The following is a 19,569-nucleotide window of genomic DNA, read 5'->3' as shown; positions in this document are numbered from 1 at the left end:
CTCTGCACTACCTTTCATGTTTTCATAAGAATTCCTTTCATTCTAGAATCACAAGAATCCCATCACTACAGTTAATGCAAGAGTCATCATCTGACATTTTACTTCTGTAGTCCTCACAGGTATAACAGTGCAGGAAATGGGCCCGAGACACTCCACAGAGAAGCCTCCCTCCGGTCTCCCTGCAGTTTGACTCCAGGTCATTCAAGCAACGATCTCTTATTGAGCACTTAATAAACACATGGCTTTGGGTTTGTTGGAGAAGAACAACAGAACAGACGTTCAGTTGGATTGTACGTAATCTGTATACTGGCATTAAGTGCCGGATGCTATGCGGCGGGTCTTTAAACCCCTTCACTTCGGCCCCCTCCAGCCTGGATGAGGAGGGGGTACCTGCTTCCCTCCCTAGCTTTCTAATACCAAAGAGGAAACAAAGAACTCAGCTGCTGCTTTCTCTCTTAGAATCTGACATTTATGAATTCAAGCCAGGGTACATGGAATATCTCCAGCTCTCATGCTCACGAATCTCAAAAGTATCCCTCCTTCCCAGACAGAAAGGCCCTAGTAAACGCCTCACTCTCAAGCTTTCCTTAAATTATGCCTCCTCCTGCCAGGGTCAGACCCTCTGCTTTCCGGCCCCCAGCCTGTCTAAGCAGCTTTGGCAAACCCAATGCCTGCTCTCACTTATGTCCTTCACACAGACATAACCAAGCCAATGGGCAAGAGGGCGAGGGGGGCCCTCACGCGAGTTTATTACCTGGAGTGGATACACAGAGCGGGGGCCAGAGGGATCTGTACTTAGTGGTGGGTCTTCATGGCCAAGCATGGCTATGCTAATCCTCGTTAGAAGGATGGTTCTCACCCAGGGCTGATTTTGCCCTCAGGGGACATCGGACTGGTCTGAAGACTTTTTGGTTGTCAGAGCTGAGGGGAGGAAGAGAATGCTTCTGGCATATACTGGGGAGAGGCTGGACATGCTGCGGAAGATCCTGCAATGCCCAGGACAGGCCTCACCGCAAAGTATTGGTCCCAGATGGCACTAGTGCTGGGGTTGAGAAACCCGAGTTAGAGGAACACTACGTCTTATTAGCTTTGCTAGGAACTGTGACGCTGCCCAGATCAAGAGTATCGGTCACTAATCAGGTTATGAGGTGACTGGGGACAGACATGCACATAGGTAATATGTCACTATCAGTAATGAGCAAAAGCCTGTTAATCTCAAAGTCTATTAGGATTGACCTTTACAGGAGGGGAAAGAATACAGTTCTGTCCCTTCCTTCCAACTGAATATCCAGCTACCCAGGTGGGAAGAAACGGGCACCACACTGCTGTCTCATCATGCCTTAAACAGCTTTATATAACACTGTTCTTGACAGTTATTTTCTACAGAAACACTGTTCTGTGCAAATTCATAGCTGTGATCTAATATTTCTGTAGAAATTTTGAAGTGATAAATGTTATGGAAGCAAGCCAATAGGTTATGTGAGGGAAGAGAAGACAGTACTTAGAGATGCTTAATGATCTCCCTCTTAGAATTTACTGGAGATAGCATTTTCAGCCCCTCTTTTGTATTCAGGTGGTGCTTTCTTGGTCCATCCAGGGAGACGGTGGCAGTGAAAAGGGGCTGCACTGAGCACTAGCCTAAAGACCCCAACCACCAGAGGCGAGGGGACCGGATCCTCAGTCTCGCCCCTCCTCTCCTAGAGGACAACAGGACACTCCCAAAGAGTGTGCTTGAAAACAAGGGCAGATACTCTAATGGGCAACAAAAGGGGCAACAAATCACCAACAGCTGAAGGGACGCTCACCATCCTCCTCCTCTCCTTGTTTTTGGCAGTTAATCTCAGGATGAAATTGGAAGGACTCGGGTGTTTAATCCCAGGCTTGGATTCCTGTGTCCTTGCAGGCTATTCCCCTACAGGTAATGATATTGGCCACTGCCTACCTTCCAGTTGGTTCTTAACATGTGTTCCTTGGCTCGGCACTCTTGGAAGATGAGCTTCCAGCAAGAATAATCGGAGATGCTGCTCTCGGGAAGGTGCCCTTCCTGCTGGCACAGCCGGTACCAGAGTACTTCATCTTCTGCAATCACCTTCCACGTCTTGCTCACCTAAAACAGCAGAAGTGACACAAATGTCAAATTCTGCAATTAGAGAAGTCCCTTGTCATCCAAAAATCAATCAACACCTTTATTACTGCCCTGGGTTTATGGCAGTATAAAATGTCTCATTAACAAAACACTCTGAGGCGAAAAAAAATACAAGCAAATGTTTCCTGTTTTATCTTTCAAGATTTCAAAATTGTTGTACTACCATCTAATATCACATTTTAAACTACTTGGTTAAATTATTATATATATATGTATAAAATATAAAGAGAAAAAATACACGAATACATAAAAGGCATAAAATACACACTGTAACACGTTAATAGATATAAAATCATACACAGCTTTTCAGAACAGAATCTCTTTACTTTTCACCAATAAGCACTTGTCTTTCCATCTTATAGAGCTACAGACCAATGACCTCTGAAGTCAAGAGCTGTAATAAAATATCCATAACCCAAAACTTCTGGTCATATGAGAAATTCCGATTTACACTATGCGCAAAAACTTAGATTTTAAATGTGTGGATTAAAAAAATTATTTAACAGAAAAGTCAAGCAATTATCTAGGATGGTAAGATCTGATATAGAGAAATTAATATTATGACTGGACTGAATTTCAAATTCCAGCAGTATCCAGAGGAAATGGCCATTTTAGCTATTAGTGTTTGTTTGTTTGTTTTACCACCAATGTCTTTTTTTTTTACATCTTTTTTGGAGTATAATTGCTTTACAATGGTGTGTTAGTTTCTGCTTTATAACACAGTGTATCAGTTATACATATGTTCCCATATCTCTTCCCTCTTGCGTCTCCCTCCCTCCCACCCTCCCTATCCCACCCCTCCAGGCGGTCACAAAGCACCGAGCTGATCTCCCTGTGCCATGCGGCTGCTTCCCACTAGCTACCTATTTTACATTTGGTGCTGTATATATGTCCATGCCACTCTCTCGTTTTGTCACAGCTTACCCTTCCCCCTCCCCATATCCTCAAGTCCATTCTCTAGTAGGTCTGTGCCTTTATTCCTGTCTTACCCCCTAGGTTCTTCATGACATTTTTTTTCTTAGATTCCATAAATATGTGTTAGCATACTGTATTTGTCTTTCTCTTTCTGACTTACTTCACTCTGTATGACAGACTCTAGGTCCATCCACCTCACTACAAATAACTCAATTTCGTTTCTTTTTATGGCTGAGTAATATTCCATTATATATACGTGCCACATCTTCTTTATCCATTCATCCGATGATGGACACTTAGGTTGTTTCCATCTCCTGGCTATTGTAAATAGAGCTGCAATGAACATTGTGGTACATGACTCTTTTTGAATTATGGTTTTCTCAGGGTATATGCCCAGTAGTGGGATTGCTGGGTCATATGATACTTCTATTTGTAGTTTTTTGAGGAACCTCCATACTGTTCTCCATAGTGGCTGTACCAATTCACATTCCCACCAGCAGTGCAGCAGTGTTCCCTTTTCTCCACACCCTAGCTATTAGTGCTTTGTCTTCCAACCCTAACTTTGGGGAAGGATGGATTTACTTCATCATGGGATAATGTACAAAGCTGGGCAGACTGCAAAAGATGGACTCTGCTCGCAAAATGAGAAACTGATCCAGCAGATCAACATGATCTGCGGTCTGCAACACATTCTGCTTGCTGTCCACCCAAAGGCTGAGCCTCACTTCTAAGAAAGTAAGAGTCATGACCAGTGGTTCATGGTAACTTGTGCTCCTTAACACTCCCCTGGGGCCACTTCAAGACATCAAATACTCAGACAAGAAGAGAGAACATGAGACAAAGAGAGAGCACACAGCATGTGCACGGCAGACTCTCATTACACAAGGGTGCCTCATCTGAGAAATACCAATAGGGAGTTAGCTTCCAGGACTACAGAGTTGAAGATCTCCGAAAATCTGCTCCTCCACAAAACCAACAAGAATACTGCCAAAAATTGTCAAAATCAACTTTTTCAGAACTCTAGAAATTAACTAAAGGCTTGCAACGTTCTGAGAAGCATCTATTCAAGAAAAATGGCTGAATCTTGGTAAGAATAGCAACCTTTGTATTGTTTTCACTTGCATTAATCCCATCCTCATCCTCTAGCTCCATGGTAGCCTTGAAAACCAACAGCCTCCAACTATAGCAGCTGTAAAAACCAGCAGTCTAGCAGCTCCCAGAGAGGCCAAATGGGTTTATAGCTCTCCAAAAGTACCATCCCCAGAGAACCGTCACTATTTGGCCTGTCTGGCAGCTTGCTAGAAAGCTCTGTTCTCGAGGCTTGTCTTTATCTAATCTGACTTAGATCTAACTCTGTCCTATATCCAGGGCATTTGTCACAAAAAAATAAGGGACAACTGTTTAACAGTGCAGCTGCCTGACATGGCACTACCAAGTAGGGCTAAAAGAATGCTAATCGAAAGCCTTAAAAGGAAAACCTGGGGAGTGGGATACCCCATTATAAATATATTCAAAATACTAAAGGAAAGCATATCTAAAGAAATAAACTTATGAGCACAATGTCTCACAAAGTAGAGAATATTGACAAAGAAACAATATTTTATTTTTTTTAAAAGAACCAAACAGGGCTTCCCTGATGGCACAGTGTTGTTAAGAATCCACCTGCCAATGCAGGGAACACGGGTTTGAGCCTGGTCTGGGAAGATCCCACATGCCACGGAGCAACTAAGCCCATGTGCCACAACTACTGAGCCTGCGCTCTAGAGCCCACGAGCCACAACTACTGAAGCCCACACACCTAGAGCCCGTGCTCCACAAGAGAAGCCACCACAATGAGAAGCCCGTGCACCACAACAAAGAGTAGCCCCCGCTCGCCACAACTAGAGAAAGCCTGCATGCAGCAACGAAGACCCAACATACTTAAATAAATAAACTTCTTTAAAAAAAAAAAAAAGAAGATAGTAATATAGGAAAAGAGGAACAAAAAAAACATACTGACAGCTCCTTAAATGGCTGAAGGCAGCCATCACATTACCCCTTAGTCACTTCTTCACTGGTCTAAACACACCCATTTTCTCCAACTAATTGTCAAAGGACTAGCTCCCCTACCCATTATCTCTGAAATGTACCCTAGTATTTATGCACCTCTGGTGTCCCTCTTCAAAAGTGATACTCAGGACTAAACAATACCCCAGATATAGACTGTCAAGCGCCATGAACAGAAGGATTTTATCAGATACTAATTTGCTACTTCACTTGAAGATACATCCTCATGGTTACAGAACGTATGGTCCAGAGCTTCTGGAGTCTGTTTATTTTATTAAATATTTAAGGCAGACAAATAGGTATATATTACAAACACCCATGGATACACCACCCTGCTTAAGAAATATTACCAATAAGCTTAAAACTCCTGTGCATCTCCCAGTGTCCACATCCTTTTCTCACCAACAGTAACCTCAGTTCGGTATTTATCAATCTTCAGAGTCTTTTTAAATACAAGTTGCAATTAAAGAAAAATAAATTCCCCATTTCTTACTCTCACACTATTATGTCTTAAACTTAAATTCTTAACTTTCTAAACTTTCTATCCATTTTAAATCCCAGCTCATCACACATACCCACCCCCAGCATTTTATATCATTTTTGCATCTCAATTCTGTCATCCATTGTAGGTATGCTACTTTTCCTTTACATAAGTCATCAGCAAAATACAGTCTGTGGGGCTTCATGTCTTAATTATTTTAAAAAATTAAGCAGGATAGGGCTGAGGACGGAGCCCGTGGCAAACCACTAGCGCCCTCCCCCAAGGCTGCCATGGATCCATTAAGCAGCCCACCCCAGGCACGGCCACAGCATCAGTTACAAATCCACTTAACCACACTGTCATCCCACACTTCTCCATCTTAGCCATAAGGGCATCGGGGAAACAAACCCTCATCTGATCACAAGTGGTCAGGAAATAAAGAATGGGATAATGACTCGGTAACACTGGAGTTCCAGTTTCGACTAGACAGAACACCATGGTTTTATTTTTGGCATGTTTGGTCCACAGCTGAGCCTGTCCATGACACTGGGTGGTGTCTGTCCATCTGTCCGTGCCAAAGGGAGTCTCAGCACTAGGCAATCATGAAGCACAGACAGGGACAGACCAACATCAGCTGTGATGGAGCCAGGCTACAGCTCAAATAGCTCCAGAGCAGAGTATTTCTGCCACAGGCCCCTGCAATTCAGGGTTAAATAAAGTATAAGGGTGAACACACAGACACCCTCATGGCTTCTCAAAGGCACAAAGTGCTAGCTAACCACACGGCAGTTTACTCTGATCCCTGGGATACATCAGCCCTTTTTTGTAAAAATTATAAAATGTAAAATTTTGTAGAATTTATGAAATGTAACTACTAGATGAAAGACCCAGACTCATTATTTCACTACACAGACCAGCACTTCCTAAAGCATATTCAATAGAATAGCAGCTCCTTAGGGTATTAATAAGTTATTTTAAAAAAGGATTCCACGGTCACACGAGTTTGGAGAACACTGGTTTAAACAAAACTAAGCAGGACTCTTCACTGCAGAACTTCTCAGAGCTTTTAGCAGACTGACACGTGTTGCATATCTCTAAGAAGGAAATATAAGAGGCTGCATTCCTCGAACTTATCTGGCTCCTGAACTCTTCTTACAAGGAGTGTCTCAAAAGCCCAGTGTCCTCCAGAAGACACCTCACAGAACACTGATATGGGTATCAGTCAGTCAATTAAAACATATGTTGGGCACCAACTGTATGCGGGCACTAAGGCCAGCAATTCTTATCTACTTTCCACCTCAACCTGCCAAACTGACACCTTTGCAGGTGGATGACACCCCACGGACATGACCAGATTGGGGCCACCTGCCCATGGCTGGGGAAGCTAGAGGGAAAAGTTCTGGTCTCTGCCCTTACAGTCGAGTTGGATCACAAGACTGGCCCCCAACAGCGGGTAATCTTTGTAATTCTGCAGTCCAAAAATTAGCTACAAGGCTGCACTTTGTTAGATGAAGCCAGTGAATCATCATCATTTCAGGAGAATCCAAATTCAATGCTCAGTGACTACAAAGTAGAATATCCCAATTAAACATTCTGGATGAGTTTTAATGAGTACTAAACTGTACAAATTCCAACCACTTTAAAATAGAGAAACTTTTCAGAGACTTTCAAGAACTCTCAAATACATGTCAGACCTTAAAAATCTTGGAAGCCGAAAACATTTTTTTATATCAGCTTCGAAGAAAATGTCAAATTGTCTTAAATAACACAGTCTGAAATTTGTACAACAGGGTTACGGGATAAAAACCTGAGAACAAAACATTGATGCTTCAGGTGCATCATCCCCACCACTAACCCCTAGACCACAGGGCCTCTTCTGTAGAAAATAATATTCAGGATAAAGTTTAATCCTGGAAAACAAACAATAAAGCTCTTTGAGGGATTTATAAAAGCTAGAGGTGAGAATTACTTCCAAAAAGGGATCAGGATTGTATCTACGATCAGGTATTGAACACAGAAATGTGCCAACAATTTTTTAGCAAATGATAGAGGGTTGCCTTTTTATTCTTCTTGTAAAGGAGAACAAAAATGATAGGCTTTAAGAATTTCTTTCAATCCTGAAGGGGGAAAAAAATCAACAAGAAAAACACCTAGTCAAACTTTCACAAGTAAATTTTAAAGAGTCTCACCAAAAGGAAATCTAATTGTTTTGATTTCTTAAATTACATTAAATCTAGAAAGTTTACGAGCCTGAATTTTCCAAAGGCCTAATGGTCTTTCTTTAATACATCAAGATTGGACTGGCCCTGCCCAGTAGAAGCCCCATGGAGTGAGCCTCAGCTGCAAGAATTTGCTAATAAAAGTGTCTCCAGCATTTTGCTTTATAGCACCACTATGAATTGCAGCATTAAAAGAAAAGAAAATAAAAAAGCCCTTGACTCAAAAACTAGCTTTATTAACTCTGCCTGGATTAAGGTTACCAGCGAGGCCCACAATAGGGGAAAAAGTGTCACTGTTCCAGTCACACAATGACATAATGAAGTCTACCTGGGGAGGACACACCACTGACCTCCCATTGCTAAACCCAGCAGTCTCTTCTCAGTCCTCCTCTCACTTGACCGCTTATTACCTTTGATCACTTTCATTTCACCTCCTTGAAAATTGCCCTCCCTTGGTTCAGAGGACTGTGCACGCTAGGTTTCTTCCCAGCTCACAGGTACCGCCTTCTCAGTCTGCTTATCGTCTACTCACTGTCTGTGCCAGGGCCCAACCCCTAATCTCCTCCTCTATCTACACTCACTTTCCTGATGATCTCGTTCAGTTTCCTGGCTTTAAATACCATCCATGTGCTGACTGCTTCCAAATTGACATCTTCAACCCTGAGTTCAACCCAGAACTCATCTGCAGCCTCACATTCAAGTACTGATCTTCCCCCCAAACTTGCTCATCCCACCATTTTCCCCTCATTAGTAATGGTAACCTCATCCACCCAGTTGCTCAGGCCAAACACCTGGAGTCCTGTTGACTCTTCCTCCTCTCCCCACACCCAACCCATCAGCAACCCTGACTCCACCCACTTCTACCAGCACAGTCCTGGTCCAAACCACCATGTAGCCTTCAAACTGGTCTCCTTGCTGCCAGCCTTGTTCCCCGGCATATTCTTCACATGGCAGGGAAAATGATCCCTTTTAACGTGTAAGTCAGACCTTGTCACTCCTCTGATTAAAACACTTCAATGGCTTCCCATCTCATTCAGAATAAAAGTTCAAGTTCTGTTAACAGATTAAGTGCCTTCTGAATTTGGACCATCTCTCCTTCTCTTAGCCCTGTCTGCTCACTACATCCCTGTGTTAGTTTCCTATTGATATTTTAACAACTTATCACAAACTTATGGCTTTAAATGACATAATTTATTCTCTTACAGTTCTGGGGGCCAGAAGTCTAAAATCAAGGTGTTGGGGGAACTCCCTGGTGGTCCACGTTTCCACTGCAGGAGGCACGGGTTCAATCCCAGGTCGGGGAACTAAGACCTCATAAGCTGCACAGCGTGGCCAAAAAATAAAATAAAATAAAATCAAGGTGTTGGTAGCAGGGTTGCATTCCTCCTGGAGGCTTCAGGGGACGATCTGTTTCTTTACCTTTTCCAGCTTTGAGGGGCCACGTACATTCCTTCGCTTGCAGCCCCTTCCTCCATTTTCAAAGCCAGCAACATAGCATCTCCTCTCCTCTCTGACCTCCTGCCTCCCTCTAAGGAGCTCTGTAGTCACAATGAACCCACCTGGATAATCCAAGATCACTCCATGTGAAGATCCTTAACTTACATCTGCAAAGGTCTTTTTACCATAAAAGATAACGTAGTCACAGGCCTGAGGATTAGGGCATGAACATCTCAGGGAGGCCATTACTCAGTTGCCACAGCCTAGCCAGTCTGACCTTCCTGCTGTTCTTCACACAACAGGTACACTCACCTCAAAGCCTCTGCACCTGCTATTCCCCTCCGCCAGAGACCAGCCCAGCTTCCTTCTTCCCTCCTTCAGGTCTCTGCTGAAAGGTCACCTTCTCTATGAAGTCTTCCCTGGCCACCCCAGATGATGCAACCCCCAACATCATCTCTGCGTCTCATTTTTCTCCATAGCACTTACCACCATCAGATATATTCTATATTTAATGATATATTTACTGCACATAATGTAAAGCTTTCCAAAAGGCAGGGGTTTTTATGTTTTGTTCACCGTCTAGAATGGTACATGGCACATAGTAGGCCCTCTGTAAATAACCGAATGAGAAGAATAAGTCCAATTTTTTTTTTTAAGTTCAACACCTAAAAAAACTGGATTGCTGGGCATATACCTAGAGAAAACCATAATTCAAGAAGACACACGCACCCCAATGTTCACTGCAGCACTATTTACAATAGCCAGGTCATGCATGGATGCAACCTAAATGCCCATCGACAGACAAATGGATAAAGAAGATGTGGTACATATATACAATGGAATGTTACTCAGCCATAAAAAGGAATGAAATTGGATCACTTGTAGAGACATGGATGGATCTAGAGACTGTCATACAGAGTGAAGTAAGTCAGAAATAGAAAAACATATATCGCATATTAACGCATATATGTGGAACCCAGAAAAATGGTACAGATGAACCAGTCTACAAGGCACAAATAGAGACACAGATGTAGAGAACAAATGTATGGACACCAAGGGGGGAAAGCGGTGGCGGGGGGTGGTGGTGGTGTGATGAATTGGGAGGTTGGGATTGACATGTATACACTAATATATATAAAATAGATAACTAATAAGAACCTGCTGTATTAAAAAATAAAATAAAATTCAAAAATTACGAAAAAAACTGGATTGGTTTTATTTTCAAAGGTCAGCTCCTGACATGTGCTGCTCTCAGAAGGCTTTGACTTTCTTATTCAAATATAATCTCTTGCTTTCTGATTTTTTTCTCTTTTAAGTTTTAATATGAAAAATTTCAACCACACAAAAGTAAAGTGAACAGCGTAATAAACTCCCAAGTCACCCCCACTCTGTTGAAATGACTATCAATATTTTGCCATTCTTGTTTCATCTAGTTCCCCATCTTTTTTTCTGGAGTTGCTTTGGTTCTCCCTAACCCCTTTTAGAGGGAGCAGCCACTGCAACCTGGGGAATTAAAAGGAAACTCCTGTGGATGCCTGGGTGTCAGGCATGCACATATCTCCCTGAGAGAAGTCTGGGGGCAAAGGTGGAAATTAAGAACTAAGGGAATCCTGCCAGCAACTACAGGTCCTCAGAATAATTTCTGCTCTGAAAATCAACCAGGCACACTTGGCTCTAAATTTCCAACCTTTAAAAATGTCATTAAGATCTGTAGCTAGAAAAACTCAAATTTTAGTTTCTCCTATTTGGACATATGGGAAGATCATAAGATCACATTTGCCTTGAAACTTGAAATATCATTATCTAATACACTGGGCTTTAGTTCCAGAGCTACTTATTTATTTTGGTAACACCTACTTCTTGCTTGCCAATTTTAACATAAATCTTAAGTTTTTAACCTCTCCCATCTTCCTTCTTTTTCTTTATTACATTCTTCAAGGACGTTTTTCTACCTTTTACTTGAAAATCATGGCCCTGTTGCCTTTGCAACTCTATTTCTAAACTTACACATTAGGAAATACACATAACTAAAATATATGCTAAAATTGAAAATGAAAAAATAAAGTTATAGAGATGGAGAACAAATTCGAGGTTGCCAGGGGTTAGGGAAGGGCATGGCTATAAAAGAGTAGCAGGACTCTTGTGATGAAAATTCTGTATCTTGACCGTGTGGTCACTCAAATCTACACACGTGATAAAACTGCGTAGACTTAAATACACACAAATAAGAGTGTATTAAACTGATGAAATCTGAGTAAGCTCCATGGACTTTGCAAATGTCAATTCCTGGTTTTGATATTGGGCTACAGTCTGCAAGACATTACCAATGGAGGAAACTGGGGGAAGGGTACACAGAACTTCTCTGCACTATTTTTTGCAACTTATGAATTTCTAATTACTTTTAAAGTTTTTTAAATGAACATTGGTAAATACTTAAAAACCTTTACTCCTTAGAATTACTCATGTTGTAATATAACAGCACACTCACTTTTCTCATAAAAACCAAACAATTTTGTAATTTCGAAATCGACAATTTTGTCATTGTTGTCCATTTTAAAATATTACCCTTTAAAGTGTTTGGAAATCCTGTGGACACACACACACAAAAGAACAAAAAATTCTAAGTAGCGAAATGATAAACTGCTCAATGAACCGCCCCAAGCATAACTGCTTACTAAAACCCACACTGTTTGAGACATCCCAGCATGATACTCTCCCACAGAGATACTAAATCCCTCGAGGGACAAGTATGGATACCAAGGAGCTAGAGGTCAGCATTCAGGGTACACAGGACCACAGACTAACGTAAGGGGGCTTTAGTTTTGAAGCGTAAAGCCTCACAAAGCAGAAAAGAGAGGGGATGCAGAAAGGAGACAAAGTCAAGAGCCAAATCGATTCCCCAGTACAGTCTGTGGCATAATGAAATCTCAGAAGTCCGCCCCAATCAGGGTTCCTTACTGTTAGTCAGTTACCAATTTGGCATAAGGATCTAAGCAAACAGGTTTTCTCCAAGGGCACACATATAGTTTATGGTGCCAATTCCACATAACTGGCCCAACCACTTTCACTGAAATCCCAAGGCGGCTAGATTAAAAGAGAACCAGAGAGAAAGAGCGAGACGGAGAGAGCGAGCCCCCTCTAAAATAAAATCATAAAGCAGCAGGACACTCCATTCAACAGAAGGCCCTTTTCCTGTTTCAAAAATAAAAACACCACGAGAAACAAATGAAAATGCTACTTATTTTTATTACTTTGTGGTTTTCTTGTAATGCTTGAAAAAAACAAAGCCAAGTCACAAACTACTGGCCATCCATCGTCATCTTTGTGCAAAAGCTCTACGAAAAAAATCCTGGCTTAGAAGATCAGAGCCACCTCAGGGGTTCTGTTTAAGTATATTTTCTAATCTTATACATGTGCTCTAAAAATTAGGTTCAACCACAAAAACCCAAATCCAACTGGCCCAAGAGGGAAGAATTCTGGTGCACAATTGGACTACTGTGTTGCAAATTAAACTGTTCACACCTGCAGAATAATCTCACCAGCATAACCAATCTACCCTGGAATGCAGCCCCACGGTACCAAAAGGGGGATTTCTTCTTCCACCAGATCCTATCTTTCACTGATAAACTCTTTGGATGAGAAAACCAGCAGCAGACGTGAAAGCCACATGGCCCTCTACAAAGCAGGAGAGCAAAAGCAACGTAAGAAGAAATGATTCCTTAAACAGCAGCTCCCTATCAAGAATGAAGATTTTATCATCTAAGGCTGACTTTGTGGAAAGCTAGCTATTAGATAGACCCTGTTCCAAGACTTTGGCTAACAGCATCAGGCTGAAATCCAGGAGCTGGACTCGTTTAGCTACACCCTTGTTTTCAACTCTTGGGAGCAGGGCCAATGTGTAAAGTTAGAATATAACAAATCCAACTTCCAAGGCAAAGAAGAAGACAATGTAGGTACTCTTACTTCATGCGGTCGATAGGCTCTGAGCATGGTTTACACTTCAAACATTTTTATTTTGTGAATTTTAGCCTCTGCATAGTTTCTTCCGAAAGATTTCCACACCCTGCATCAAAAAATATTTGCCAATACCCCCCCTTAACTGATGCTGTGGCAATCAAAAATACTGAACACTTTCTCAAATTCATATTTAAGTAGAAAAATAGTTTTGATTAAGCAAAATGCTTCACAATAGGGTAAAACCATAATAGGGGAATAAAGTAAAACCAGAAACTCTCTAAATTGTCCTGTATTTTGTGTCATTTCACTGAACTGCCATGGAGTTAGACAGCTCTAGAGTCTGTCTAGTTTTCACCACCCTCAAACTGCCTTAATATTTTTACCTGCATATTCATGGTGGTGTTTCGGATTTTTATTGTATAGTTCTCCTACCACTCAATTTCACCAAACTCTTTCTCCTGAAGGTACAGAAACTTGTATCAAATGCATTATAGGATTCAGGGATGGGAAACAGTAACCACTAAACAAATTACTTCTTTGGCAATGGATACTCCAGTGCCTTCTGGGAACACAGCTGTCCATGAAAAGCCAAATGGTCAATCACATACACATTTAACTTATGAGAAATTAGACATTCTTCACCAAAAGGAAGAGAACAACAGACTAACTTTAATAATATAAATGCTTGCCTCTTAAAGCACGGCCAAAGCCACACTTGGCATCACCTGGTAGAAATGCAGATAATTGGGCCACACCCCAGACCTCCTGAATCCGAATTAGCATTTTATCAAGATCCCCTGTGATTCATGCACACAATAAAGTCCAGCCTAGACTGTATCTCCCACCATTCCACGCCATGGGCACGTGCCCCAGAGTAGGCATGAGATGGGTGACGCCGATCTGCAGTTCCCTCAGTGGATCTCAGCTCTCACATGCCTCTCGCCTCACTAAGTGGAATTCTGATGTTTGAAGGGTAATTTGGATCATACAGTGGAACATGACTTCACTGTTTTGTCCCCAGGCTGACCCTCAGCTCCCAACCTAACGACTGGCGTGACTGAACCAAGGCCTTGCATCTTTGCATTAGAAACGGTGAGGACATTAACAGGTCTGGCGATCTCAGTAAAGGCAAGTACAACCTTGTCAGCCTTGAACACGCTGCCACAGGTCAGCCATAACTCAGACTGCAGGAGGAACACAGCTCTGGGACAGACGGTCACAAAAAGATAAACATGACATGGTGATATGGAACATAATCGTTTATGTTCAAGGTTGCTTTCCTTCAAGTAAAGCTGCTATCCAACTCATTATTTCTTTAAAGTTTGTCATTCTGTAAAGTAAATTTCTGCTATGGAAGAGCTTCCCATACTTGAATTACACATGTAGGTAAATCCTGACCATCCATTAATGACAGCTTACCTGCGCACACCTTCCTAGTTCTTTTCTGTCCAGATACTGAAATATATTGATTGCCAACTCGTACGGCAGTTGGATATCAAAGAAGGGCACGTCATCCATTTCATTCTGAGGAGGAAAAATAAAAGAAACAAGCTTAAGATTCTGAGATATGAAAATGTTCATATTTACAGGCCCTTTAATGACCAGCAATAGCCTTAAGTGGTGACAAGAGAGACGATGCTGATTCCCAGGAGAAGCAAAGCGTTCTCACTATTCTGCAGAGCAGAGTCATGGAACTAATTCAGAGCTTGACAGCTACTCTCAATTCTCCAACCCCCACAAGCTTACCCTCCTTACATTCACTTATAAACTCCACAAGACCATTTCCCGTAATGCTTCAGAAAGGAGAAGCAGGGGTACCATCTCACAACCTGGCGTGTGCCACAGGAATCAGTGCAAAGGTTTGTGGAAAACCTCTCAGCTTCTAAGGAAAGGTGAGTGGTAGGCAGTCAAGAAAGAGCCTTGGAATCAGGGAGGCCACTGGTCCTTCCAGGACAACTGCTACTAGCCCCCAACTTGGAGGGGGGTGAATGCCCACAGCGAAGAAATGCTGACCTAGGTCACTGCAGTGTTTTCATCAGGAAGAGGGGGATAGGGCTGTGAATGTGAGCAAAAAGTAAACAAATGAAGTGCTGCTCTTGAGTAAGGTGAGTCCGTCTCCCCGTGGCCACAGGAGAAGCACAAGGTTTCCTAATGCACCCGGGGGCTTGTGCTGCTTAACCTGAGTGAGCCAGTGCAAACAGAGCAGTTCTTCTTCGGTGTCATTTATTAATGTGGAGAAATTAGAGCTTGCCTGCCTTTGGATAAGCAATTAGGGATGAGGTAACAGGCTTTATTTGAGAGATAAGGCTGTCATGACGATCCTGGTAGCACAAAGAAATACGAGGGTGAAACAGAAAAAAGGCCAAGTGTGCACATGGATCCCTCTGCCTGGTCCCGACTCCACCTGCCAAAGCTCACTTTGGTGTGTGCTCCTGTAAAGCTGGGGAAAGCAGAGCTCTGCATCCCAACAAAACTCGCTTAATAAAATTCATGTTTAATAAGCTTTGGCTGACGTCGGTGACTTACCGGTTGCAAGCAAATTATTAATCCACCACTCAAATACAACAGTTGTATATTGCAAGGCTTCATGAAAAGAATCTCAGCATTTTTAAGGGAGTGTGAGCACCGACTCAAACCCTACCACGATTCAGGGTGAAGATTTTTCTGGAATCATGTTTCCATTCATCTAGGAGTCTCAGGGCTAAAAGATAATCCAGGGCATAAGGAGGTAATGTATTCAACTGCAAAAACAGCGCAAGGCTAAGCACGAAGGCCAAGAAGGATCTCTAGAGGAAAAAAGAGGAAGAGCTGACAGTTCTCGGCGGGTAAAGGAGGAACGGCATGTTAAATCAGGACAGAAGTGTTGGCTTTACAGAAAACAACAGAAAAAAATCTGCAAGTGTAATTGGAAGACAAACGGGTCCTTGCCTAAAAAAATAATGGAAAGTCATTTGTCTAATGTCATGCTAGGTCCCCTCCTACAGCTAATCAGCTTTACTCATCGAGAGAGAGGCATCACTTTCTCTATGCCCAGATCCAACTTGAGACTCCTTACCGTAACTATGGAGGGAATGGAGGAAAGGTGCACACAGTACAAGACTATCCTTCACAGCCCTGGACCTCCTTCTGCTTTCTCTTTTGGAGTTTTTGACTATGGTGAGGTGGAGAAGTCTACCTTATCCACTCAGTAAAGAAACAAGAGAAAAATGTTCCCTATCCTCATACAAGCAGAATAAAGGCAAACAAAAGTCTGCACTCATGCAAACTGAACTCATAATTAGCTTTTTTTTTTCCTCCCCCCTGCCAGAGGCATTGCTTTCTTCAATTGGTCCCTTCGGGACTCCCTATAAACTGATGTCTGTACTTGACACTACTGCGATGAAGCATGAGAAGTCATCTCTGTTTTTAGTTTTGCTGGTGCAGAAAAGTCACAATTCTGGTGGCAGGTGCCTTCTCCCTTTTGCCTGTTCAGTTGGCCAGTTCTCTATTCTCATCCTAGAAAATACCGCCTCTGCCTTAGCATACTCCAAACTCTGCCACCATCCTCTTTCATGCCAGCCCCCATGACCTCTGGGATGCAGCAGAGCATGGAAGGTTAGAGCACAGATTCCAACCGATCATCCTAGTTCTGCATCTGACTAGCCACGAGACCAGGCTAAATGCATCTGATTCTTAGCTTCCTCAGCTATGAAACAGATATTAACACACCTAATACGTTATTCATGGGGCAGTTATGAGAAAAAATGAAATAATGCATGGAAAGGGCCTGGCACAAGTACCCAGGCTCAGCATGCAATAACTGATTGCTAATAGTACTATTTTCTTTCCTTGAGTGGCATTCCAGGTCCCTTTTTTTCCTTCAACACATACTTTTGATTAGGTCCACATTCCGCGTAGCCCCCACGTCAGCTTGTTGTTTACACAGAAAGTTGTCTCCCCTTGTCACGAGATAAGCACATGATAGTCGATGACAGTGGAAAGGGGGTGGTACAGCAGAAGCTGTCATTCACAAGTATGAATACTGAAAGTATCCACACAACAAGGGCTTTTCCAAGAGGGCTTTAAAAAAAGAATCATCAATTTAAAAAGGTTATACCACAGTAATAACTACAGACGGATCTGCTCTAGTGCACAGAGGATGAGAAGGAGGTAGCCAGCAGGGTGTGAATGACCAGTCCGGGGTATTAGGGCTCCCACACCAACAAACAGTCAGAGACTCCATGCTGGTCTCACTGTTAACACACGGTGTTATGGTTCTTGATCATTTATAAGTTCTGGAGAGCAACAACTGCTTCAAAGCATTGAATTATAATTATATAAACACCAACGTTACAAAGCCAAACTTTTTTTTTACATCACTGTGCTCTTAGAAAAGGGAACTCTCCTACACTGTTGGTGGGAATGTAAATGGATACCGCCACTATGGAGAACGGTATGGTGGTTCCTTCAAAAACTAAAAATAGAATTACCATATGACCCAGCAATCCCACTACTGGGCATACATCCTGCAAAAACCATAATTCAAAAAGACACATGTACCACAATGTTCACTGCAGCACTATTTACAATAGCCAGGACATGGAAGCAACCTAAACGTCCACTGACAGATGAATGGATAAAGAAGATGTGGCACATATATACAATGGAATATTACTCAGCCATAAAAAGAAACGAATTTGAGTTATTTGTAGTGAGGTGGATGGACCTAAAATCTGTCATACAGAGTGAAGTAAGAGAAAAACAAATACCGTATGCTAACACATATACATGGAATCTAAAAAAAAAAAAGGGGTTCTGAAGAACTTAGGGGCAAGATAGGAATAAAGAAGCAGACGTAGAGAGTGGACTTAAGGACACGGGGAGGGGGAAGGGTAAGCTGGGACGAAGTGAGAGAGTGGCATGGACATATATACACTACCAAATGTAAAACAGATAGCTAGTGGGAAGCAGCCGCATAGCACAGGAAGATCAGCTCAGTGCTCTGTGACCACCTAGAGGGGTGGGATAGGGAGGGTGGGAGGGAGACACAAAAGGGAGGGGATACGGGGATATATGTATACATATAGCTGATTCACTTTGTTATACAGCAGCAACTAACACAACAATGTAAAGCAATTATACTCCAATAAATGTTTAAAATAATAATAAAATAAAAGGTGTGAAGAGTGGGGAAAAAAAAAATCACTGTGCTCTTAGAATTGCATCTAAACTGCAAAATGATGGTCAATCCCAAACAGATCAAGTCCCAGACTCTTATGTAAATGACCTTCCCTGTTGCTACCACTGGCTGGGAATGGCAGGAAAAAAAAAAGAAACCAACATACTAAAGGAAGGTCCACATCTCCACATCTTAAGAAATATGTAGACCCACAAGGTCAGGAGACCAAATGCTGAAGTTTCATGTTGCACCCTTAGCATCCTTCTGGCAAGACATTCTATCATTGGCTCTTGTAGTGGAGGCTGTCGTGGGTCACTCAGATTCCCCCTCTGGATCCATGACACCTTCCCCCCAGATGCCCAGAATGCTGCCTGCCACTGGCTCATAGCTGTGTCCCTTCCCAGGCACTGCCCTTGGCCAAAAAGCTGCCTCATTACAGGTTACACTCCCTCCTCAAGGGCAGTGTGCATCCAATGACTACTCAACAGCTGAATATAAAGACCTCTATGTGGGACCCCTCAGAAAGGCCAACCCATGAAACCACCTGCATGCAAATCTCTATCTCGGAGACTGTTTCACAGAAATTCTAATCTTTATTCCCAAATAGTCCTGTGTTCAGCACATTCACAAGGGCTCTTATGCACAACTCCAGAGACATTAGGTAACCTACTTCCCTTTCTACTAAGGAGGCAACAGTGGAATGCAGGTAAGTTAGAGTGATGTTATTATACCGAAAAACAAAAAACTAGAGCAGCTTCAGGGTTAAGTAAATCACTCATAAACTTCTCTCTCTTATTATTAGTAACATATCACCTGGGGAACACCTTACAAAAGACTGAGAGTTACGAGCATGCTGGATCCTGTGGTTAAAAATCCAATTCTTTTACAGGTACAGCATAATTTGACAAGGATGTGGAGTCACCTCCTGGACAGAGGCTGCAGCCCAGTAACCACATGTACCTTAATAGTAGCAGCAAGAAGGTCCTAAGCACTCTCACTTGGTACTACCCTGGTTCACAAAGTAAAAAAAAAACAAACAAAAAACTACTACTTGCTACTAGTGTGCAGAGAAGTACCCTGCCATCTAAAAGGCGCTATCAGTGCTCGCTTCAGCAGCACATATACTAAAATTGGAACGATACAGGGAAGATTAGCATGGCCCCTGCACAAGGATGACACGCAAATTCGTGAAGCGTCCCCTATTTTTAGC

General features: G+C 42.4%; 1 protein-coding gene and 1 non-coding gene across 2 annotated transcripts in view; one reads left to right on the top strand and one right to left on the bottom strand.

Moving 5' to 3' along the window:
- Nucleotides 1-19,569, bottom strand: part of FBXW8 (F-box and WD repeat domain containing 8) — a 114,131-nt gene that overhangs the window by 84,683 nt on the left and 9,879 nt on the right. Inside the window, exons 2-3 of the mRNA XM_004281497.4 lie at nucleotides 14,621-14,725; nucleotides 1,943-2,107 (exon numbers count right to left, since the gene is read on the bottom strand). Of these exons, the coding sequence (XP_004281545.1) occupies nucleotides 1,943-2,107; nucleotides 14,621-14,725 (270 nt within the window). The remainder of the gene's footprint in view (nucleotides 1-1,942; nucleotides 2,108-14,620; nucleotides 14,726-19,569) is intronic.
- On the top strand, nucleotides 19,460-19,566 carry LOC117197296 (U6 spliceosomal RNA). Its single transcript, XR_004477871.1, has one exon. It is a non-coding gene; the product is annotated as a U6 spliceosomal RNA (small nuclear RNA).

The sequence above is a fragment of the Orcinus orca genome, chromosome 15 (assembly GCF_937001465.1).
Source record: "Orcinus orca chromosome 15, mOrcOrc1.1, whole genome shotgun sequence".
In the NCBI taxonomy this organism is placed as follows: Eukaryota; Metazoa; Chordata; class Mammalia; order Artiodactyla; family Delphinidae; genus Orcinus; species Orcinus orca.
This window is presented reverse-complemented; position numbering and strand designations above follow the sequence as displayed.